General features: G+C 32.2%; 1 protein-coding gene across 1 annotated transcript; it reads right to left on the reverse strand.

Moving 5' to 3' along the window:
* Nucleotides 1-26164, reverse strand: F13B (coagulation factor XIII B chain). The gene is made up of 12 exons (XM_041727260.1): nucleotides 25967-26164; nucleotides 22598-22798; nucleotides 20567-20752; nucleotides 18333-18509; nucleotides 17173-17349; nucleotides 14131-14310; nucleotides 13861-14043; nucleotides 12360-12542; nucleotides 9049-9249; nucleotides 7922-8104; nucleotides 3683-3892; nucleotides 1-440 (listed from the first exon to the last, which is right to left on the reverse strand). Exons 1-12 carry the CDS (start codon nucleotides 26028-26030, stop codon nucleotides 436-438), a joined length of 1950 nt encoding a protein of 649 aa, XP_041583194.1. The 5' UTR covers nucleotides 26031-26164; the 3' UTR covers nucleotides 1-435.
* Between the last annotated feature and the right edge of the window lie 242 nt (nucleotides 26165-26406).

A 26406-nucleotide genomic window follows, 5' to 3' on the forward strand; every position in this document is an offset into this window, starting at 1 on the left:
TATAGTTTCTTATCTCTAGTGTGTTTGGTTCTTTAATAGTGACGTAAAGATTGAATTAAGAGTAACAGAAAACCTTAATATTAATGAATATGATAAGGACAAATATCTTGAAGGCAACAATATATCACAATGAATGAATATTAGGCAACAAACATTTTGACGTATGGATCAACCTTTTTAACAGATGGAAAACATGCAATAAAAGTTAAGTTACATGTCAATTCAGTCAAACTAGGAAGGAAACATGTTCTGGCTTATTTATAAATAAAAAATATTTGACATAGACAATTTATATTTAAATCTTCAAGCAAGCTAAAACTTAGAGATTTGTAATTTTTCTTCTAAAAATTATGTTTTGTAAAGGATTTAATGATGTGATATGCCATTCTTCTTTCTGCCATATATTTTATGTCCTTCAGGGTTGTTGATAAGACATCATCCTTGATGAGAAAGAGAGAAGAAGGAAGAGAGATTTTTGAAATAAGCAACATTTCTGGTCAAGTATTTATTATAATCTCAGTGCTTCAATATTTCATATAATTAGTCATTGTTTTAGCTAGTTATGGATAAAAGCAAGTAGATAGACTTGTAAATTATACCACCAATTCCTTTTTAAAAATTCAGTGCCATTTTATACAATAATACAATTTTTAAACAATTTTTTCTAAGTCACTTACCTCTTTTTCTTTTTGAAATGAGAAATCTGACATACATCACAACACATAAATACATATAAAGTTTTTCTATCCTGATTTTACCATAGTTAAAAAATTTTAGTTTTTTACCCATGAGTGTTTTATGAATATTTTTTACAGACTATTAAAAGTATTTAAAAAGTTGCCCTTTTGTTGTTTATGTCCTTTTGTTCATTGTTCATAATGATCAGAACAAAACCACGTACACTTTGCATTCAGTTATTTCTATAATATTCTTAATTGAACATAAAGTACAATTTCCATTTTATACTATATCTTTAAAAGTGTCAAAATCCTAATCCTATAAAGTGATTTAGTTCATTTAATTGTATTATTGTAATATTTTACTAAAAACAGGATTATTCTTCATTCATACATAAAGAAATATAAAAAAGGTTATTGTTTTTCTCTGACTTATTTCACTTAGCATAATACCCTCTAGATCCACCTATGTTGTCAAAAATGGCAAGATCTCATCTTTTTTTATGGCTGAGTAATATTCCATTATATATTTAATATCTTACATATCCTTCATCCATTTATCTATCAATGGACACTTGGGCTGCTTTCATATGTTGGCTATTATAAACAATACTGCAATAAACAAAAGGGTGCATATATCTTTTTGAATTACTGTTTTTGTTGGGTAAATATCCTGAAATAGAATTATTGGATCATATGGTGATTCTATTTTTACTTTTTGAGAAACCCGCATATTATTTTCCAAAGCGGGTGTGCCAATTTACATTCCCATCAACAGGGCACGAGGGTTCCTTTTTCTTCACATCCTTGCCAACCTTTGTTTATGTCTTCTCTTTTTCATTCTAGCCATTCTGACAAGTGGAAGGTGATATCTCATGGTTTTGATTTGCATTTGCCTGATGATTAGCACTGTTGAGCATCATTTTGTCTGTTCACGTGTCTTTGGCCATCTGTATGTCTTTTTTGGAGAAATGTCCTCTGTCCCTTTTTAATTTATTATTTTAAAAAATATTTATTTATTTATTTATTTATTTATTTATTTATTTACAGAACATGAGTGGTGGTAGAAGGGGCGGAGGGAGGGGGAAAAGAGTCTTAAGCAGACTCTGTACTGAGAATTGAGCCTAAGGGGCTCAATCTCATGATTCTGAGATTATGACCTGAGCCAAAATCGAGTGGGATCCTTAAATGACTGAGCCATCCAGGCACTGCATTTGGGGAGGCTTTTAAATTTTCCATCTATTGGGGCACCCATATGGTACAGTTGGTTGAGTATCCAACTCTTGGTTTGGCTTAGGTAGTGATTTCAGGGTTCTGAGGTCAGGTCCCACATCAGGCTCCATGCTTAGAATGGAGTTTGCTTAGGATTCTTTCTCTCTCTCTCTGCCCCTCCCCCTTCCACTGTCTCTCAAATAAATAAATAAATCTTTAAAAAAATAAAATTCTTCTTATATTTTGGATATTAACCTGTTATCAGATATATCCTTTGCAAATATCTTCTTCCATTTAGTGGGTTGTCTTTTTGTGTGTCAATGGTTTCCTTTTCTATGCAGCTTTTCATTTTGATGTAGTCCTAATAGTTTATTTTTGCTCTTGTTTTTCTTCCTCAGGAGACACCTCTAGCAAAATGTTGCTAAAGCAAAAGACAAGGAGATTACTATCTGTTTTCTTCTAGGAGTTTTATGGTTTCTGGTCTCCCATTTAGGTCTTTTGCCCATTTTGAGTGTGTGTGTGTGTGTGTGTGTGTGTGTGTGTGTATCATGTAAGAAAGTGGTCCAGTTTCATTCTTTTGCATGTAGCTGTCCAGATTTCCTCTCACTATTTATTGAAAGACTTATTTTCCCCCATTGTATATCCTTGCCCCGTTTGTCATAGATTAATTGACCATATAAAAGTATGGGTTTATTTCTAGGCTCTCTATCCTGTTCCATTTATCTATGTGTCTATTTTGTGCCAGTGCCATACTATTTTGATTACTATATCTTGGTAGTATATTTTGAAATCTAAAATTTTGATACCTCCATTTTTGTTCTTCTTTATTCAAGATTGCTTTGGCTATTCAGGGTCTTTAAATAAATTAGACAGAGAAAAAAATACCATATGATTTCACTTATATGTGGAATCTTAAAAACAAGACAAAGAAACAAAAAGCTGACATTGATCCATAAACACAGAGAACAAACTGATGGTTTCCAGTCAGGAGGAGGATAGAAGGATGGACAAAATGAGAAAAAGGGACTTAGTGAGAGATATAGGCTTCCAGTTATGGATAAATAAGTCATGGGAATGAAAGGTACAGCATAGGGAATATAATGAATGGTATTATAATAGCGTTGCATGATGACAAATCATAGCTACCCTTGTGGTGAGCACAGCATAACAATAGAATTGTTGAATCACTGTGTGGTATGCTTGAAACTAATGTAATATTGTGTGTAAACTGTGCTCAAATAAAAACCAAAAAAGAATGAGGAAAAAACAAATAAAAAAGTATAATATATATATATATTTAAATTGTCACATAAGGAAACACTTTAGCGTTTTCAAGGTCTTACACAGAAATATGTTCCTGAAAATAACAATTTTAATCATTGTTATTAATATGTTCTTCTATCAGCAGAAAGATTTGTGCAACTTTGTTTCCCATCTTTCCATCTTCTCATAACTTACACTTGTACCTATACTGGGAAGTGGAAGAAAATGCAACTTTCTATCTCAACATATAATTTGTTTCTCACATTTAAATATTGCACATATAAATCAATTTATTTACGCAATTGCCAAAGTGTCACAAATATGAAATAGCAAACAACACTTCGAATTCAGACAACTTAGAAAGTTGTCAGAGTCTGCTTGGCTGAAAACAATAAAATTTTTTTTCCTATATAATGACCATAAAGTTGGAATTTTGTTGAACCTAATATCTCTGAAATTTATGACATAAAGAATCTCTTGAATAAAAATCTGAAGAAAATAACCAGTTATAGGCACTAGCTTCTCCTTACCTTTGTGAATGCATCTTGGATATCTTAACTGCCCTCTGTCACATTGTACTCTGAGTTCAGATCCAATCATTGAGAACTCAGCTATATATGTATCTCTCTTACAAAGAAACTCAATATACTCGCCATGGAAAATATATGGTCTATTGTCAAAATCCCATTTCAGGAATACATTATTATTTTCCATTTCAACAAAAGATAATGTGCAAGGCTCTGAAAAATAAAAAGAAGAAAATTATCTTGACACATCCTGGCATTAACAGGGAGCATTGCGTTTCCTATTCATGATGACCTTAAAATTCCTAGGCATTAGAGTGGCAACCAAGTCAGAATTAATATTTGAGTCAGAAAATATGTTCAAAGCTCACAGAAAAAGTCTGCCATTTATCTCTGTGGTCCTGGATTTGGAAAAAGTGTATGTCCTGCTAGTCACTTAGCTTTATACCATTATGGTTTTCAAGGATAGCAAACAAAAAAAGGTGTTTTTATAAAAAGCATTAATAGTTGCTAATAATTATTGAAATGATACTATTTTTCTTATTTTTTTTCTTCAGGAAACTCAAATAAAATCTCCATGAGACAAAGTATTTGATTGTTGGATAGATTTTATGGAAATGTAAAAAGAAGCTGGATTCTCAACAATGACTCAAACTCTATGACTTGATGGATTCCAGAGGGGTTGACAGTTTTCCTCCTTTTAAATTTTTAGTTATTAAGGAATATCAATATTAGATTAAGATGATTTAAATTCTGAACATTGAAAATATTATTGTGTCCTTCCACTAATGCATTAAAACAAAAAAATAAAAACTTAAGGTAATTATTAGTATACCCAACAGATTTCTTTGATTTTTTTTCCAAAATATTGATACTTTCAAAAATGTCAAGTTATTTCAGGAAATGGAGTGTGTCCTTATTTGCCTCCTGGATGACATAGCACTAAACAGTAGGCCCTGAGGTAGGTTAAAGGTCCAGAGTTATTAATAGAACATATGAATCATACAACTGTAAAACATTAACAAACATCTTTTTTCAATATTTTTAGTAAGTATTTATTGAATCTCAATGTGTCAGATGTTATGCTAGCAGTTCTATAGATAGAATAAGAATGAACAAAAATAATCAGAAAGACTCTAAAAGAATACAGTTACTGCAAAATATCTTTGGAAATGAGGTCAAATGGCACTATAATTTAAAATGCCAAAAAAATGCCCTGGTTCTACAAAACATGAAATTTTAATTAAAACAAGTTAAAAATTAATTCATGGACCTTCTGTTTTCAGCTATGACAGAATAGCTTATATCAGACCAGCACTTTGACTAAAAACTAGAAAATCTGAAAACAGACATGAAGCAAGTATCTCAAGGCAGAAGAGAATTTCTAAGGCAATCAGTACTCAAGATGCGAAGGTTCTGGTTAAAGCTCATCCAGATGAGTCTAACATTCTGTGTGGCATTTTGCTCTTGGAGCATTTGTTGATTCTCAGCATGAGCTGAGAGACTGTAGAGAATGGTCAACAGCAAACATAGAGCTAGCAGAGCTTTTGGAATTCTCCCATTGTTGAGGATAGAAAATTGGAAATTTAGATCAGCTATGACAGCTAGGACTTGAGGGGTCAAGGACTCAGGAATGGGAGGTGCAGAGAATGAACACGGTACTCTGCACTGGCTTTTCCCTTGAAGCATTTGCCTATTCTTGACTTGCAGAAAGAGAGAGGATAAAGAGCCAAGCAGAAAGTCAAGAAGGAGGAAACTTGTCTAACACCAAACTCTTAGTGAAGAGCCCTCGGGGTTATATTCTATTAGTAGGGGTGAACAAAGGTCTGAAGATATGCTTAGAAAACGCTTCATCTCTAGTTAGATTGAGGCCAATTTCCCCTACACTATGAGCTGGAAGGAGATGAGTATTCTCTGGAACAAGATGACATCATTGTTGCAAACTTCTAAAATTTTCCATACATAATATTTGATATTTAATCAACTGTTAACAGAAAAAGCAAAAAAATAGGCTAGAAATAGAAACAGGGCTCCAGATGATTCAGATAATGGAGTCTGCAAGTAAGGACTTAAAGATAAGTGTGATTAACATGGTGAAGAAGTAGATGTTAAGATAGTCTTTCATCAGACAACTGAAATATACAAAAAAGAAAGCATAAAGTGGGCATTCTAGAAATACAAGGATATTGAGAGCTCAGTGGATGAGTTTAAAGCAGATTGGACACATCCAAAGGAAGGATTAATGAATTGGAAGATATATCAATAAAAAATTGTCAAATGGAAACAAAGAGAAGATAAAAGTTAGATAACTTTTTTTCCTAGACCTTTGAAAAATCAAGCCACGGATTCAAGAAGCGCTACCAACTTGAAGAATGAAATGCTTGGAGAAATGCACATGAAGGCCCCACATAAATAGCCTACTGAAAATAATGGGGAAAAAATCTCAAAACCAGTAGAGTACAAAAAGAAACCTAGTTTCGAAGAAGTACCATTAAGAATGGCATTTACTAACAAAAACTATAAAATGCAGAAAAGAATAAAATGACATCTTTTAAAGCATGGAAAGAAAAAGAGAATCAAGCTAGAATTCTATCTCTAGTAAAATTACTCTTCATAAGTCAAGGAAAATAAAGAAATTTGCAGACAAACAAAAACTGAGAAAATAATAAAGAAATATTTTTCAGGCATATGGAAAATGATCCCTATCAGAAATAGTGAAAAACAGGAGAAAATGAGAAAAAAAAGCACTGAAAAACATATAAATAAATCTAAAAGATTATTTTTGGACAACCTAATATTCATTGTGTCTTTGGGACTTAAACTATATGTAGAATGAGAATGCATGACACAGTAATAAAAAAAGTGGGAAGGGTAAATCAAGATAAAATGTTCTGGGTCCTAGAAAAGTGGTAAAAGTACTAATTTATATTCAACTGTAATAAATCATGGTTAATTATGTAGTCTCAGTGATAACAATAAAAGGAAGCCAAGAGGAAAGTATTGACAAGCTAGTAGAGAGTGGAATGGTATAAAAAGAATTAATTTACCCAGAATAAAGAAAAAGAGAGAGAGAGAAAAGAATACAGAATAGATAGGTTATATATCTAGTATAGTAAGATGGTAGTTATAAACCAAAATTTATCAGTATTTATCTTAATATGTATAAGGACTCAATAGTCTACTATAAGAGGAAAGATTGTCAGACTGAATAAGTATGCTTTAAAATAAACTGTGTTTTAAAGAAACTCCCTCTACCCCTGTTTCCCCTCCTTTGCGTGCTCTCTCTCTAAAATAATAAACAGATCTTTCCTAAAAAACCCCAAACTTCTAAAAAAAAAGTTATAGACCCTTAGCAAAACAGTCAAGAAAGAAAGAGATACATTTTAATAGCAGTAATAACAAAGACATACCACTAAAGGCATTAAAATGAATGTAAAAGGATGTTGTGAACAACATTATGTCAACAAATTTGACAATTTAGATATTACAGACAAATTCTTATAAGCCACCCTATCAAAACTGAGAGATGTCAGGATCTTTCCTCAAAGAAAACTCAATGCTCAAATGGCATGTTTGGTGGATTCTTGCAATTATCAAGGAAGAAATGGTACCAATCTTTATTTTAAATTTGATTTTAAAATATTTATAACCCTATAATTAAAGATAAATTATTGAAAATTTTACTTGTCAGGTTGGAAAACAAGATATCCATTGCCTCTTCTACTCAGTATTATACTCACGTCCAAGCTGGTGAAAGAAGATAGTAAATAAGTCAGAAATGGAAAAAAATATTTTCTTTTTATTTAAAGATATGCCTTTTAATTCCTCCTGAGAATCTTGGTAGATACTATTACTTCTACTCAGATGCTTCACTAATAAGGCATAACTTGATTCAACTTTTTATTTCCCCATTGTACTCATATTTTCTATTATAGTATCGATCACACAGAATGATAACTGTTAACACATGTATCCACACCACTATGGCTTGTTCATTTAATAGCCCCATACAACACCAGTAACTGGTGTGTGGTTTGTATTTAATAACTATTTGTTAGGGCAAGCTGGACTATAGTTATTTATTATCTATAGGAAAGAATAGAAACCAGTGATGAAATAAGTATACTGATACACAAATATAGCAAACTAAGCATTATAATAGTGTTATATCAACTAACAGAAAATAGAAAGTGAACAAAATGTGGTTTTATTTTATTAAATAGGTGGATATTTCATAGTACATACCTAAACACGATGGTGGTGTAGTCCACACTCCCTCTAAACAATAGGACTCCCTAGACCCTTCAAGGAAATGGTGATCAAAACATCTGTATTCTACCGAGGAACCGTTTTCATAGATGCCTAATGTCGAACTAATTATGACTCCATTTTTAATAAGTGGAGGAGCTCCACATGTTCCTTTAGATTCTGCAAAAATGATTTAAAAATATACAATGAATTTTTATAATAAACCTCTAATACTTTAATAATTGCTACAGAAATAAAATAAGATAGGGACACATGGGTGGCTCAGTTGGTTAAGCACAGGTTCTTGGTTTCAGCTCAGGTCATGATCTCAGGGGTGTGGAATTAACCCCATCTGGGGCTTCGTGCTCAGTGTGGAGTCTGCTTGAGGATTTCTCTCCCTCTGCCCCATCCCTCTCCACAATATGTCTCTCTCTCTAAAATAAATAATCTTTTAAAAAAGAAATAAAATGAGATATTTCATGTAAAAATATTTTTAAGTAGCTGTCAATTTTTAAATAATTGAGAGCATAGTTCTACAATAGCTTCATACTATAAAAGTGATTATTGTGGTTACAATTTTATTTATAATATTGAAATACATATGTGAGACTGGCAAAGTATTTATGATCATGATCTTATTTTTCTCTTTCTATCTAATCAAAAGTGCAAATGTAGGAAGCCCCTTTGAAGCCATGCTTTTTGTAGGCATCCTCTTCCATTTTTTCTTATTAAAAATAATAAAATAGTTCCATATCCAAGGAGAATACAGAATCTCTAAATCTGCATCAACCCTTTTCTGAAACAATACTCTCCAGCAAACCCCAAGAAAAGCAATGTTTTCCAGAGTTGTTGACTGTTCACATTAGGGGTATCAGTCCTCTGATAGTCTGGTGATATCTATAAGACCTACTAATTTCTCTCTTCATAAAATTGACTTATTGGAATTAAAAGATGTCAGCAATGTCATCCTACTTAAGTGTATGTGCTTATTGGATATTGATCAGATCATTTCCAATTTATAGATTAGAAGATGATGATGTTGAGTTGCATAGGGTCTTTCATATACTTTGAACTCAAGTGGTAATATTGATCACCTGATAAGTTGTCAGAAAGCACTGTTTTACCTTTTCTAATACATAAAGGATATCTCACTTCTCCTCTATTGCACTGTACAGACAATTCAGACAACGAGTTTGATGGAGATAAGTCATATCCTTGTTTACATACAAAATCTATTAAATCTCCATGTAAGACCTTTCCTTCATACTTCCACTTCATCTCTATGTTATTTCTGTACATGCGATCCACGTTAATAGTACACGGCTCTGTAAAACAAAATAGTCTTTTAAATTATTTACTTATTTGGCAAATATAAAGCTTAATATATATTTAAAATGAAAAATTTGACAGGTATCAAAAGCAATGTTTTATATTTAACATTATTAAAACTCCTCACACATATACATAAGAAACACTTTATTCCTAACAAATGAATTTATACATTTTTCTTATTATTATTATATTATAAATTAAAACCATTTAATTTGAACATTAAAAAATATTGTTTAAGGGGCACCTGGGTGGCTAAGTCAGTTAACTGTCTGCCTTTAGCTTGATTTGTGATCCCGGGGTCCTGGGATCAAAGCCTGCATCAGGCTCCCCCCTTGGCAGGGAATTTATTTCTTCCTCTCCCTCTACCACTCCCCCTGCTTGTGCTCTATCTCTCGCTTGAATGAATGAATGAATGAATGAATGAATAAATAAATAAATAAATAAAATTTTAAAGTCAATAGAATTACGAATAATAATTCTAAAAAATATATTGTTTAAATTATGAGAGACACACTTTAGACCTAAAAGTGAAGTGATATAAAAAGATACACCATGCAAGTAGAAGAAAAAAACAAAAAGCCAGGGTAGTAATACTTATATTGGACAAAAGAGACCTTAAAACAAAGACTGTAACAAGAGACCAAGAAGCACTGTCTAATCATAATGATAAACAAATCATTCCAACAAGAGCATATAACAACTGTAAATATATATGCTATGCATCCCAAAAAGTCTAGCTTTACACCTAAAGGAGCACTCCCCCTGCAAAAAAAAAAAAAGCCCAAGATTAGTAGAAGGAAAAAAAATAATAAAGATCAGAGGAGAAATACAAGATACAGAAACAAAAGAAAGAAAGAAAGAAAGAAAGAAAGAAAGAAAGAAAGAAAGAAGAAAAAATCAGTGACACCAGGAGCTCTTTCTTTGACAAGATAAACAAAATTGATAAGCCTTTAGCCAGACTCATCAAGAAAAAAAGAGAGAACAAAAATATATAAAACTAGAAACAAAAGAGAAGTAAAAACTGACACCACAGAAACATGAAGGATTATAAGAGAACCCTACAAAAAATTATATGCTACCAAATTGGACAACCTGAAAGAAATAGATAAATTCCTAGGAAAATAATCTTCCAAAACTGAATCAGGAAGAAATAGAAAATCTGAACTGACCAATTGCTAGTAACAATATTGTATTGGTAATTAAAAACAAACAAACAAACAACAACAAAAAAAAAACCAAAAACCTCCCAACAAATAAAAGTCCAGGACAAGATGGATTCATAGGCAAATTCTATTAAACATTTAAAGAAGTGTTAATATCTATTCTCCTCAAATTATTCCAAAACATAAAAGAAGAAAGTGCGGTTCCAAATACATTCTACAAGGCCAGGATCACCATGATACCAGAACTAGACAGATACTACGAAAAAAGATAACTACAGGCCAATATCCCCGGTGAACATAGATGCAAAAATCCTCAACAAATTATTAACAAGCTGTATTCCACTACACATTAAAAAATTAATTACCATGATCAAGTGGAATTTATTTTGGAGATGCAAGGATGTCTCAATAGTCACAAATCAATCAATGTAATATACCACATCAACAAAACAAAGGATAAAAACCATCTGATCATCTCAGTAGATGCAAAAAAAAGCATTTAACAAATGTCACCATCTACTCATTATAAAAACACTCAATAGAGTGGTTTAGAGGGAGCGTACCTCAACAAAATAAAGGCCATATATGATAAACTTACAGCTAACATAATATTTGGTGGTGAAAAATGGAAAGCTTTTCCTCTAAGATCAGGAACAAGACAAAGATGTCCATTCTTACCACTTTTATTCAACGTAGCACTGAAAGTTCTAGCCACAGCGATTAGAGGCAAAAAAAAAAAAAAAAAAAAAGAAATAAAAGACATTCAAATTGATAAGGAAAAAATTAAACTGTCACTATATGCAGATGACATGCTACTATACACAAAAATCCTAAAGACTCCATTAAAAAACTATTAAAAGTAAAAAATGAATTCAGTAAAATTGTAGGATACAAAATTAATAGAAATCAATTGCATTTCTATCAAATATATTAATTTGATATATATAAGCATATATAACTAATATATTAATACTTAACCAAATCAAATCAAAATAAACTCAATTGATCAGTGTTTAAAGTTATCTCAACTTAGATAATTATTTTGATAGCTCCTTTAAGTCTCCACTTAAACATTAATGTTAATTACACCATGTCTTAATCCAAAATATATTTAAAGTAATCACAAACATGTTCTTATTTGCTTAACAAAATAGAACAAAGGTAACCATTCAAGTGAGGAATTGACAGCTGAGAAAGCTATTAACAATACTCTCTACTAAGGAAAGAATTGGATTGATTATTCTCTCCAAATAACATTCTGGAGACAATATAGGGAGAGATGATGGGGAGTATAATAAGACGAAATTTCAGTTAGGAGAAAACACAAAAAGTAATCAGTCACAAAAATGTGAATCTATTGAATGCCACTGAAATGCGCACTTAAAAATAGCTAACATGGTGAAGTTTTGTTGTTCATATTTTACCACAATTTTTTAAAAAGCCGTAGTTAAGAACTAATGTAGTTTTAGAACCTATGATATTAGATTTTCTGCTTACAAAAATGAGAAGAGAAAACACTTGGGGAAAAGGATTTATACAAAAATCCTCATTCCCATGCTATATAAAATGTTATATAAAAATCACATAAAATACAAACATAATGGTAAAGGAAATTCAGTGGGTTGTTATAAAAGGAATAAGCTCTAGGATCTAATGTACATAACGACGACTAGAGTTAACAATATTCTTTTGAATACGGGAATGTTGCCAAGAGAGTAGATCTTAAATGCGTTCTCATAATGATAAGATCATTGGTAGTAGAACTATGACAATGTCAAGTGAAGGGAATGTTAATTAGCCTTATTGCAGTACTCATTTCAAAACATATATGTATATCAACTCATTGCCTCATATACCTTAAATTCATGTTATCTATCACTTGTATCTAAATAAAGCTGGAAAAAAATTTTTTTAAATATATAATGTGTTCTCTGTCTTACCTAAGCAAATAGGTGGGGATGACCATTCTCCTTGTTCACAATGAGATACTTTTGCTCCACTCAATAAGTAATATTCGTTGCATCTATATTCCACTGAGGATCCTGTTGTGTAGCTTGCTAATAATCCATCAACGACAGCCCCATTTATTACATGAGGTGGAGGCTTACAATTCTCAATATTTTCTAAGGAAAGAGGTTATTTTCAAATTAATATGAACTTATAACAACATAATGATATCATATAGTTATCCATACTACTGTTCTTCAATATTTGTATTATATTATTCAGGACAATTGATTTCTAAATTTTCCAGAAATAAGAAAAATGCTATTCAGCCCAAATATTTTAAAAATTTGCTAAGTAAGGGACGCCCAGGTGACTCAGTGGTTGAGCATCTGCCTTTGGCTCAGGGCATGATCCTGGAGTCCCAGGATTGAGTCCCACATCAGGCTTCCTGCATGGAGTCTGCTTCTCCCTCTGCCTATGTCTCTGCCTCTCTCTGTGTGTCTCTCATGAATAAATAAGTAAAATAGTTTTTAAAAATTTACTAAGTAAGAATAAACAGCCATTTGCCTAAACATGCAAACATATGCATATTTGTCACTTTTCTTGCTTATGAAGGAATCATGATACAAATATTATTAAAATGTGTAGAAAGATAAACAATAACCTGAGGATTATGGTCAATTCTAAAACTACCCTTTGTCATTATCCACTTTTACTTTTTAATTCTCATTCTTTTCATCTCAGATCTCAGTCAATCCGTGGACGAAATTTTCCACTTTTTCTCTCTTTATTTCTTCTCTTACTCTGCTTGTTTCTTTAGCATCCTTAATAGCATTTCTCTCATGTAACAAGTAAATCTTAAGTAAACATCTCTGTGAAGATCTTTCTAGGAGAGATCAAGAAATGAGAAGGATGATGGGAAGAGTAGCACATAGCCTGGCAACATAGCCTGGTTGCAGCATAGCCTGGTTGTGCATGTCAGTAAAACAAAAGACCAGGGAAAGGTCTCAGAAGGGTGTAGGCTTCAGACTGGCCAGATGCATAAGCAATATCAGAAGGACTGACTCAAAGGCAGGAACAGAGTGCCCTAGCGTAACTTTGTAGGACATGAAGGGAGAGGAAGTAGAGCACGATCATGGCCAGTTACCCAATCCAGAGTTACTTATGTGCTTTCATTTAAAGCTCAAGTGAAAAAATAAATAAATAAAAATAAAAAATAAAGCTCAAGTCACAGTGTCAAACAGGTCAGATAACAATACTTAGCACTATTGTACATTCAAAATTCTTTTTAGTTTCCCAAATCTTTATATTGGGTTAAATTCTAAGATGGCTGCATATACGGAAAAAAAAAGTAGCAGAATAGGTGCTGAATCAATGTATTTTTTAACCTTTCTAAACAGTAGTCTCTTGCTAAAAGTATGTGGATTGAATAACAAGAATGACAGATTTTATGCAACAGGCTTAGCTATTTGCTGGTAAATCGAGCATACATACCAATGCACTCAGGAGGACGTGTCCATTTTCCACGTTTACAAGTAATTTCTGTGGATCCACGGAGATGATACCCACTTTTACATTCATATGCCACTTTATCCCCATTGTAATAAATCGTAGAGTTCAGGTTTGCTGCACCATTCTCAATGAAGGGTGGATTCCCACAGGCTGTCTTCTTTTCTTCTGAAAAGAGACAAATTAAGGAAAAAAGACCATTTAGCTACACAGGCAGACTTCATTTTAGGGAAAGCTTATTAGGGTGTTGCTAACCAATGCATTTCGGAGGTTCTGTCCACTTTCCATTTTCACAACGTATTTCTTCTGATCCTTGTATCTCAAAATTAAGCTCACATTCTACATGAACTGTTTCTCCATGACGGTAAGTTGTTGAATGTGTTTGGATTTTGGAGTTTAGAGGCAGAGGTGGAGGAGGACATCGATTTCTTCTTCCTTATATAAAAAAAATCACCATATTTAGCCATATAATTGCAAAACTATAATAGGTAGATTTAATAAGCACATTCTTTAGGCCAAGTACCATAGGAAGTATGGAAGACAGATCCTAGGGTCACCTCCTTGAGCTCCACTTTTGATGTTGTTGATGTTCACTTCCTTGTGTGATAACCCTCCAAGTAAGCAGGAACTGTGACTTGCTTCTAACCAGCAAATGCCGCAAAGATGATGGGATGTATGTGATTAGCGTGATAGGCAACATAGTACAATAAGGCCATTCTTGCTGAGAGACTCTCTTCTTGCTGATTTTGATAAAAAGGCAAGCTCCCACATTATAAGCCCCCAAATGGGGAAGGCAAAAAGGCAACAGGCAGAGGACTGCCTCCAGCTGGCAGCCAGGAAGAAATTGAGACTTGCAGTTCAGCCATCTGCAAAGCACTCAATGCTACCAAAAACCACGTTTCAAAGCAGATTCTTCCCCAATCAAGCCTCACATGAGACTGAAGCCCCAGCTGACACTTTAATTGCAGTCTTGTCCAACAGGAATGCAGAGGAGCCAGATAATCTGTGCTCAAATTCCTGATCTATAGAAATTGTGAAATAACACAAGTGTGCTGTTTTAAGCTGCTAAACTTGAAATAGCATTGTTAAGCACCAATAGGAAACCAAAAAAGCAAGCGAATTAAAACAGCATTCATCATCTCCTCTAATCCTAAAATAGCTTTATTAAGCAGGGACAATTCTTTTTCTCATATTATAGATAAATAAAATAAAACTTCTGAAGTAGGTAAATTAACTATTAAGTGGTGGATCTGTTCTTGTACCTATGTCTATATGATTGAAATAAAATCTGTTCTTAACGATTCTACATCATAGACTGTGTTCATTTCCTTTCAAAGGAATGTTGGGAAAAATCATTACAATTAAGTGTTTTAAAATAACACAAATTTGTTCTTACAGTTCTGGAAGCCAGAAGTCCAGAATCAGTTTCATTGGGCTAAAATCAAGTTGTCAGGAGAGCTGCATTCCTTCTGGAAGCTTTATAAATCAGGTTCTCTGCCTTTTCAAACTTCTAGAGCTTCCTTGCATTCCTGGGCACACGACCTTTTCTCCTGTTGCTCCAACTTCTCGTTTCTGGTCCATTGTCACATCTCTATTCCTCTTCTGTAGTCAAATTTCCCTCTGCCTCCTACATTTAGAGCCCACATGGATAATCCCAGAAATTATTCCTACCTCTAGATACCTACCTTTATCACATGTGCAAAGTCCTTTTTGCCATATCAGTAAGGTAACTCAATGGTTCCAGAGATTAGGATATAACTTATTATTATTCAGCCAACTGCACTGCCTACCCTACATTTAATGACTATTTACTAGAGAAAATAACAGGCACATTGGCATGCTGACTAATTGGGTGGGGAGGGTGGAGTAGATTTTAAGTAGCTTGCTATTTATTTCTGGAATAACACGTTACAGATAATTTGCTAACAATTTTTTCCTCTACTATTAGACCAAAGCTCTTGAGCAGGACTGGAAAATTAAAAACAAAAACATTGAAGTTAGGACCATTCTGGGCAATCCCATCTCATACTCGTGGTCATCTTCCTTTTTCACGTCTCCTAGCATCTGTTAAAAAACTTCATCCTCTCTTCCAAGTTCCACTTTCTTGTCTTCCTCTTGTCTACCAATAATGACTATTTTCTATATTACAGGGAAAACAGAAGCTATCAAGACCTTTACCTCTCCCCATTCCCAATTCTCAAACTCCTTCAATTCAAATATTTTCCATTACTTCCAAAAAATGCTATCCCACACCATATCAATCAAAACCTTCCATGTTTGTTCAAATACTTTATACATGACTTTATCATATTTGTCACACTGTGTCAATTACTCTTTCAAATAAGTTCTCTCTGCTAGGCTTGGATCTCCTTCATATCTCACCGTAGCTATGTTTAAATGACTCTTGAATTGTTGTCTTCCAACGGGTGATCATACTATCTGCTTGTACATGTCCAGTGATAGAAACTTACCATAGACATTACATTTTAGTATATCTCTTAATTGAGGACCATATTTTTCATTTTTACTCTGGGTAATATTCTGTTGATTTTTCTGTTCTTTACCCCCATCATTTTGAAGACTGTATATTCATATCTTCATATCAGGAAATATGTGTCTAAATAAGAAAGAACCCTCAGAAAGCTGCCAACTTGGGATAACTGAATCTAATAATTCCCAATAAATAAAATTTATTTATTATAATAAAGAGTTTAAAAGTTATAACCACTCTACAAACTAATACAAAATTCAAGATTTCTTCAGATTAAATATTGCTGAAAATATATAGCAATGATTTGAAAGACCATATTTATTTTTAAAAATAGCACTCAGCATAATACCCTCTAGTTCCATCCACATCATTGCAAATGGCAAGATTTCATTCTTTTTGATGGTTGAGTAAGCGTAAGTCACTCAGAGAAAGACAAATACCATAAGATTTCACTCATATGTGGAATTTAAGAAACAAAATAAGTGAACATAGGGGAAGCAAAGGAAAAATAAAATGAAAACAGAGAGGGAGGTGAACCATAAGAGACTCTTAACCCTAGGAAACAAACCTAGTGTTGTTGGAGGGGAGGACTGGTGGGATCGGTTAACTGGGTGATGGGCATTAAGGAGGGCAGTTGAAGTAATGAGCATTGAATGTTATATGCAACTGATGAATCACTAAATTCTACCTCAAACTTAAAAATAATAAGACTCAGGACAAGGATTAGATATCAAAAACATTTTTTTTTCAGAGAAATTAAAGCTAAAGCATGGTATTTTGTGTGAGTATGAAATTTTAAAAATTACCTTCACATACAGGAGATTCTGGGTACCAACCAAAGTTATAGCACTGAATTAAGTCAGATCCACTTAGATAATAATTTTCATGACAGAAAAACTGAACAACATCTCCTTCTTCATATGTTTGCTTAATAGGATGAAAATAACCATTTTGTATTAATCTTAAAGAAGAACATTTTAACTCTAAAAATGAGAGAACAAATGAAATACAAAAGAGTGTTATTTTTTTTCTGTTGAACAAAGTTTACCTACTACTTATGTACTATATCTGGAATAGAAATTAGTTAATTTGCCATATTTTGTTATATAATTATATAACATTATATTATATATTATTATATTATATAACATTATATTATATGTTATATTATATATAATTATATTAAAACCATATAATTATCATATATAAAAATATATTAATCATAATATAATAATATAATATATATTTGCATATTATATAATATATCATATAGATTATAAATATATATTTATATTATATTAATATATTAATCATAATATAATAATATAATATATGTATATTATATTATATAATATATCATATATATCATAAATATATATTTATATGATATATTTATATTATATTATTATATTAATCATAATATAATAATATAATGTATATTCATATATTATATTCTATAATATATCATATATATTATAAATATTTAAATATATAATATATTTATATTATATATTATATAAAAATATACTATATATTATATTTATTAAATATTATATAATAAATAAATATAATATATATTTCATAATAAATATACTATAAGTAATATTATATATTATATAAATATAATTGATATAATTATATATTATAAATATAATATTAATCATAATTATATATGATTATTATATATAATTATATAACATTATATTATATGTTATATTTTGTTATATAATAAAATCTTGTCAATTCTTATATTTATTAAATAATTATCTGAACTAAAAGGAGTTCTTTTTTACTTGAGAGCTTTAAATGATCAAAGCCTATGATCAACATAATTAAAACTAGGAGCAAAAAAAAAACCCAAAAAGTATGAAAAATGAAGCATAAGTAGTGGGACAATTTATAAACATTGCTGTATGAGACAAAGTCTTTAAAATGAGACTGGATTGTCTTTAAAATGAGGACCTACTGGTACATTTTGGTGTGAGGGCCCATCCGTACGTGTGACACTCTGTCTCTTCGGTCTTCTTTCCTCCCGCTGTATAGTAGCCAGGAGCACACTCATACTGTACTTTGTCCTTCACTCTGAATGTTTTCTGTGTTGTGGAATAATTTCCATGATATAATTCAGGGACCAAACATGTTTCTAAAAAAAAATAAATGTTATTTTGTGCACTTTATCACTAAAGCTATAATATTAAAAATCAATCTCAAAATGTATTTTCACAAAATCTTAAACATATTTAGTAGAATTAACCTTTGGCAAAATTGATAAATAGCCAGTGTCCCATTGCTGTATTCCCGTTTTTTTTTTTATACACCTGTGTCTTTTAAAAAATATTTTATTTATTTATTCATGACAGACATAGAGAGAGAGAGGCAGAGACACAGGCAGAAGGAGAAGCAGGCTCCATGCAGGGAGCCTGACATAGGACTTGATCCTGGGTCTCTAGGATCACACCCTGGGCTGAGGGCAGTGCTAAACTGCTGGGCCACTGGGGCTGCCCTATACACTTGTGTCTTAATGCCACCAGTCTTCTCTAAATTCTAGTCTAGTGTACTTGGCAAAAGGTCAGAATTCAACTGAAGTCTTGTATGGTAACAATTTTTTGATTATGTGCCATCTGAGGATTTGTACAATTTAAATGACTAACAACACAGTAGCAAAATATGTATATTCAAATTATTGGATTATTTATATATTGATATTGGTTTACTAATAAAAAATAATAATACTATCCCAAATTCTCCTCTAATAAAGGAAATAGTTATTTATGTTGCGAGAAATAGGCTTAGGTTTTTTTTTTTCATTTTATTCCATTCCATTCTTTTCTTCATTACTATAAAGAAGGAATTGCTTCCATCTTTTAGCTGTTGTGAAAAATGCTGCTAGGAACATTGGTGTACAAGTGTCTGCTTGAGTCTCTGCTTTCAATTGCTCTGGGTGTATACCTAGAAGTGGAATTATTGGATAGTATGGTAATTCTATGTTTAACTTTTAGAGGAACTGCCACCAAACCAAGTGTCCATCAATGGATAAATGGATAGGGATGCCTGGGTGGCTCAGTGGTTGAGACCCTGCCTTCCGCGCAGGGCGTGATCCTGAGTCCTGGGATCAAGTCCCACATTGGGCTCCCTGCATGGAGCCTGTTTCTCCCTCTGCCTGCATCTCTGCCTCTCTCTCTCTCTCTCTCTCTCTCTCTGTATCTCTCATGAATAAATACAGTTTTTAAAAAATGGATAAATGGATAAATAAAATGTGAGGTATCTATCATATATATGAATATTATTTAGTCATAAAAAGAAATTAAATTCTGTTGCATGTTACAGCACAGATGAACCTTGAATACATTATGCTAAGCGAAATAAGCCAAGTGTAAAAGGATATTATTGAATGACTCCACTTATACAAAGTACCTAAAATAAGGAAATTGATAGAAAATAGATGTTACCAGGTACTGGGGTAGGGTGGGGGATAGAGGGAGGATGGGTACAGTTTCTGCTTGAGTTGATGAAAAAGTTTTGGAAAAAATGGGGATGGTCATTCAACATTGTGAATGCTACTGAATTGTACACTTAAAAATAATTAAAATGGTAAATTTCATGTTATGTGTATTTTACTATAATTAAAAAAAAGACCAGTGGTTGCCAAGGGTTTGATGGAAAGGAAAAATGGATGGATATGGAAACAGAGGCTTCTTAGGGCATTGAAACTATACTGTATGATATCCTAATGGTGGATACATGTCATTGCACATTGGACAAAACTCATAGCTTGTATAACACGAAAAATGAACCCTAAAGTATGAGCTTTGGTTAACATATCAGTATTGGCTCATCAATTGCAACAAATACACCACGCTAAATGCAAAATGTCATTAACAGGAAACTGTATGTGGCCAAGGGTGGGAAGGGGTATATGGGAACTCTCTGTATAAGCTGCTCAATATTTCTGCAAATCTAAAACTGCTCTAAAATTAAGTCTATTAATGTTAAAAAATTAAATAGGAACTAGTGGAGTAGGAGAGTTGTGGGAGTTCTCAACTCTTGGGTTAAGGAAACATTTAACATATATCAACTTCTTGCATTTGCAGACATAATGAAAAATCAATTCTGTTAAATAAAAATGTCTTTCAATATAAGAAAGTACTATTCTCTCAGTCCCTTATCTTCAGCTTTAGGAGGTGATTCTTAAACACATACCATGTTCTTCCCTACAGGTAGGTTGAGGAGACCATCCATCAGCAAGACATTGAACCACTTCTTCATCCTTTCCTCCAGTGGTTTTATATCCTGAATTACAACCGTAACGCATGTTCTCTTGAATTTTGTACATTAATTTTACATCAGAGATGTAACCATTTCTCAGCTCAGGCTTAGTGCACTTTTCTATGGGAAAAAATGTCTTTGCTTAACTTGGTGAAATTAAGCTTGTCTTTTACTTAATTGTAAAACTAAGGCAAAAGTTTAATATTATTCTTGAAATTTAAAGGGGAGAGAAAAATTTCACTCTACAGTTCCTGATTTGGTTTAATTTTGGAATTATCCTGCATGTTCTGCACCAAATTTCTTCAAAAATTGATTCAACTCAACAATGACACTCTTTGTATTGATTAACTTCAGTTCTGGTAGTGAATCCCACTCTTCTCACATCTACTTTTAGAAAATATAACAGAGCTCTTCCACTAACTATCATTAGTGGCTAATAGAAGAAATTTCATTTGGATTTACTTCCTAATATTTTTAAATCTACTGTGTTTGACAATTTTTAACACCATGTAACAAAAACATATACCTAGTTTATGGATCCTTAAATAAGTCTGCAAATACCTTAATGTGAAAACTTTATTCATTCATTTTTTTCAATTCAGCAAATGATTGCCTAGTTACATAGTAAGTCTGCAGAGCCAGTCCATAGTCAGTCCTTGTAGACCAAGACTGAATCACAGACATGTAATTCAAAATCTTTGAGTTTGCAGTTATTTTTTAGCTAATACTTACAACAGTGTTGTGTTAGATGATAAATTTACTTCAGCACTGAATGGGGTGCAATAATTTTTTAAGCCGTACTATTAGACCCTTATAACAAATCAATTCACAAAAGTTAAGAGATTTGTCCAAGGTTAATATGAGTTTAAATATATGGAGTACCTGCTGTGTGGCAAGCATGTTATATGAATTATCTCAGTGAAGTAGCTTTATGCCCATTTTATTGGTGAGAAACTTGGGCTCACAATGCCCACTTCCCAGTGGTGGAGCAGAATTCCAATGCAGGCAGGTTAACTGCGGAGGTTGTGTCTTAACCATTAGACTACATACTCAACTTGAGTTCTTCTTTTCTGGCTCTTATTTCAAAGCTCTTGCTAATGTTTATTTTTAAGTACTAGTTATGAATATTTATTTGTTTATTAGAGTTAATCTATGGTCTATGTTAATACTAAAGGTGCTATGCTTAAATTTATGGTATGTTCAAAATTCATGGAAAGGATCATTATCCCAAATGGATATGTTCACTAGATATAACAACCTCTGTAACCATCATATTCATTTTTTTTCTAAATGAAACAGACCGAACTAAAGCCTTTACTCTGCAAAACAGAGCTTAGAGAATCCTTTGCTCAAAAGAGGTTAGCTGATCTAATAGAAGCTCATTAATGGTTTGACTATAGGGTACCGTGGCATGAAATAATGAGATGAACCAATCAGATTTCCTTTTTTCAAATTTGAACTCAAAATTCAGAAAACACACTTTTCTGAATTTATTGGAGAAGAAGTTGGCACAAAAAGGAGAGATGAGTCTTTCAAAGGATAAAACACTAGGGTAATAATCTTATTCTTCTTAAGACCAGAGTCCAGCATTTTTCTGGCTTCTTATGCACACTTATCTGTTTAAGTTCCTCAATCTTTATTTTTTTATTTATTTTTTTTTTGAAGTTCCTCAATCTTTAAAGTAACTCCTTTGCATCTCTGTTTCTTGCAATATGATAATATCATTTTCAATAATTATCCTTATTCTCTTTATAGGACTATTAAAAACAAAGACAATGACATTTTAATAAGAAATATTGTTTCAGAATTTCTGAATATGCCTTCATTTTGTAAAAGAGACAGTGAGCCAGTAATTTTGTTTTCATCAACCAAAAGGTTTCACCACCCACCAGGTTATCTTGGACCCTTATGGACTAATCTCTTTAAGTATTATAAATATTTTGAGGATGCAGCCCATAGACTCACTGAAGCACTGTGGTTCTGGAGACCAGCCCTCCTGGGTACATGTGATTCGCTGCTCTTGCTTCCCAGTTTCAGTTGTATAACCAGCCAAGCAGGCAAATGACAGTGTTTTATTTATTCTCATTGGAAAGTAATATTTTTTAAAAGAATAGTAATATTGTGCAATTCTTCCATTTTCCACACTAGGAAGACCACAAGTTTTCTCTGAAATGAATAAATATCAAGCTGAAAACTGAAAAATATCTAAAACCGTGAAATGTGTGATTGCATGACAGTATATTTTTAAATTCACAGTATCTGTAGCCACTTTAACAAGTACTTGTTTTTAATGCCTACCTTCTAAGAGACTTCTGTTTCAATCAGAATTAATCTGCTAGCAATCACCAATAACCAACAGAATAAAACTGGTCTGGCCACTTCCTCAGGGAGGATTTCCCTAACTTTGTGAAACAGCAGTTTCTAATAGAAATATAATGCAAGCCACATATGTAATTAAAATTTCTAATAGTCACATTAATAAAAGGAGTAGTTGAAGTTAACTTTAATAATACATTTTATCTGACCCATTAAACTGTTAAAAATATTTTTCATTTTTTTCTCCTTATTAAGTCTGAACCCCAGAGTATATTTACACATACAGCACATCCCAATTTGAACTAACCATGTTTCAATAGCTGTATGTAGCTAGTGGCTACCATATTGGATAGCAGAGTTCTAGAATAGATGAAATTTTGCTTGAGATAGGCAAACCTACAAAATTTTTTAATGAATGCCATTTTTTTTAAAAATAAAAGGCAGACAACTAATTAAAAAATAACAGATTTGGGCAAGAGCTTTACAAAGCAGGACATGTAAATGGTCACAGACCTCATAAAAAGTACTCAGTGTTCTTTGGCAATATTAAGACAGAACATACACATACCATTTTTTAAAAGCACTCATCCCTATGAACATCAGTGCAAAAAAATCTCAACAAAATATTAGCAAACAGAATTTAGCAGCATATTAAAAGACCCATGAGCAAGTGAGCTTTATCCCCAGGATGCAAGGATGGTTCAACATACAAAAATTGGCCAATGTAATACACCACATTGACAAAATGAAAGAAGGAATAAAAGTATTTATCTGTGCACCTAAAGACATGTTCATAGTGGCACTATTCAGGTAGTCTCAAACTGGAAACAATTCAAATGCCCGTTCATGACCGAAAAGATAAACACATTTTAGACATGCGTCTAGTGGAATATTGCACAGCAATACAATGCTGAATATCATGCAGCCGTGGTGAATGCTGAATGGTGAATCTCCTAAACATATTATTCAGTGAAAGAAGCCTGTCACACAGAAGTAAATATTATAGTTACTGAGATAATTTTTATTGAGATATAATTGATGTATAATATTATATTAGTTTGGGGTGTACAACATAATGGGTGTACATATATATTTGCACATATTGCAAAGTGATCTCACAATAAATCCAGTTAATGTCTGTCACCACACAGTTACAAATTTATTCCCACGTGGTGAGCATTTTTAAGATCTGCTCTCTTAGCAACTTTGAAGTAGACAACAAAGTATTGTTAACACACATTTCACAGAAAAATTGTAACAACTAAATAAGATAATTATATGACACAGTAATTTTAGAGTTATTTGTGGTTAGAAGGAAGTTAGAGAGAAAAAAAGAAGGAAGTAAGAGGTAACTATTTGTGCATCACTAGGAATCTGGATAAGTAAAATATCTGAAACACTGTAACAGTTGAAAGTAACAGATTCAGCAACATGGAAATATGTTTAAATGATAGCAAGTAAAACAAAATCGTAAGAAGATAAACTCTATGGCAAGCTTTCATTTATGTGAATTGTGAAGCACACACACAAAACAAGACACAGTTCAGATAGTTACATATTTAAGAATATATCAAATATATATATATATATATATCAAATATATATCACCTGTTAGTGGCTCCCAGTTTGATACTAAGGGAAATAGAATTCAGGGTCAGGGACAAAGGGAGGAAATGCATAAATAAAGCAAAAGCGGCAATTTCATAGACCAATGATGATTGCATGTTATAAAATGGGAAGTGACATTAAATTCAATTCTTGCCCCTAATGTTCCTAAAGGGGGTGAGAGAAAGCATGGAAATATGAAATTATGGTTACTTTTTTTTCTTTTTTGGTTTGTTTGAGTAAAAGAAGAGATAACTATGTAATAATCAGGAAATTATCTAGAAAATACAATGTCTTGATAGAAAATTCTATCAGCTGGTGTCTCCCTATTTAGACAGAAAAATATTCATGCAATATTTAGTTTAGACAGTAAACTATTCATGCAAAAATTATATCTTATTGTAGAATTGAATGTATTAAATATGATTAATTCTATTTATTTTACTTGCATAATTTTAATTGCAGATCCTTTGTGGTAGAAATTTGTAGTAAACTATTGCCTAAAAGGCAATTATAATCCATGGGGCATTTTGTTTCAATAAATTCCCTTAGGTGTTTATTTTAGAAAAGTCTTATTGCTGTGGTTTCCTATTTTGTATATTCACTCTTGCTGACACCTAATTATCCTGTCTGTTTTTTTTCTCCTTACAGTTTAATAAATAGCACAATTAACTATTCCTCAATAATCTGCACGTACTCTGCTTGCCTCAGGCACACTTATTCACACACTGGGCAGTCTGGTGATAAAGATCTCTAAGAGTGAGGGAGTTCATCAGTACAGTCATAACTTACACCGTTGTCCAACATCATTATTAATAGAGCTCCACTTCACTCTCAGAAGTGTCCTTGTCTGCATGATCAATTATATGGTCCTCCTTCTAATCACTACTTAAAAATTTCAACCAATGAACAAATTAGTGTAAACATCAAAGGGTGAAGATTCAAAAATTTTGATGAATTATGGCTATTTCTTTCTCCAATTTCCCACACTAAGCTCTCACTTTATGAACATAAAACTTAAATTATACAAGCTTTGCCATGTTAGGAATGAATTCTAATATGAAATTAGAATTAAAGTTAACATACAACTTCTACGTGGCAGTACTGTTAGCTTGAAAAACCTTTTTTAAGTAATTAGGTCCTAAAACCTAATGATACAAAACAGGCTTTTTTGTTTCTTCTTTTTTTCGTCTTGTCTTGTTTTTCTAAGTTTGTCACTATAGGAATAGTTTACTAATTATGCCCAAAGGAGAAAAATAATCTGCCTAAATATTTATAAAAATGATAAGACATATGCTTTTTATAAAGTTGATACATAAAAATGAAAGTCTATAATAAAACTTCAAGTTAAATGTATGTTAGAATTCTCTTTTATATTTTTAGAGAATAGAGAATATTACAAATTAATTTTACCTTCTGCAGAGAGTTTTCCTGAGATGATGAATATGATGATAAAAGACAAATCTTTCGACCTCATCTTCAATGGTGTGCCCAACAAAGATTTTTAACAATTCTAAAGCACTAGGGACTCCTCAGTAAGTACACAATACTTTGCTTGAAGACAAAGTTAATTATTTACAACATCTGTCTAAGTGTCTTTGTAACAAAACTTATATTTCATTTAAAATATTTTTGAATAATACCAAAATAACGCAGACTATGTTCATGGACAACACTTTTCATGCCAGAGTCCAGTAAGAATACAATAACTTATAAGGGAAACAAGAGCAGCAGCATAAATAATTAACTCAGACTGCATAAAAAAACAAGGTAAATTTTCAACTTCAAATCCCTATTGTAAGTCCATGGAGTAAAGTTCACCTGTGGCCATTGATCTCTTTACCATCATTGAT

Source organism: Vulpes lagopus, chromosome 1 (assembly GCF_018345385.1).
Source record: "Vulpes lagopus strain Blue_001 chromosome 1, ASM1834538v1, whole genome shotgun sequence".
Taxonomy (NCBI): domain Eukaryota; kingdom Metazoa; phylum Chordata; class Mammalia; order Carnivora; family Canidae; genus Vulpes; species Vulpes lagopus.

Coding starts and splice junctions, on each gene's coding strand:
- F13B (XM_041727260.1), bottom strand. CDS start 26,030: ATGAGGTCGAAAGATTTGTCTTTTATCATCATATTCATCATCTCAGGA. Junction 22,799..25,966: donor AGGAAAACTCTCTGCAGAAG/GTAAAATTAATT, acceptor TATTCATTTCAG/AGAAAACTTGTGGTCTTCCT. Junction 8,105..9,048: donor TCCTTTATGTATTAGAAAAG/GTAAAACAGTGC, acceptor TCATTTTTGCAG/AATCTAAAGGAACATGTGGA.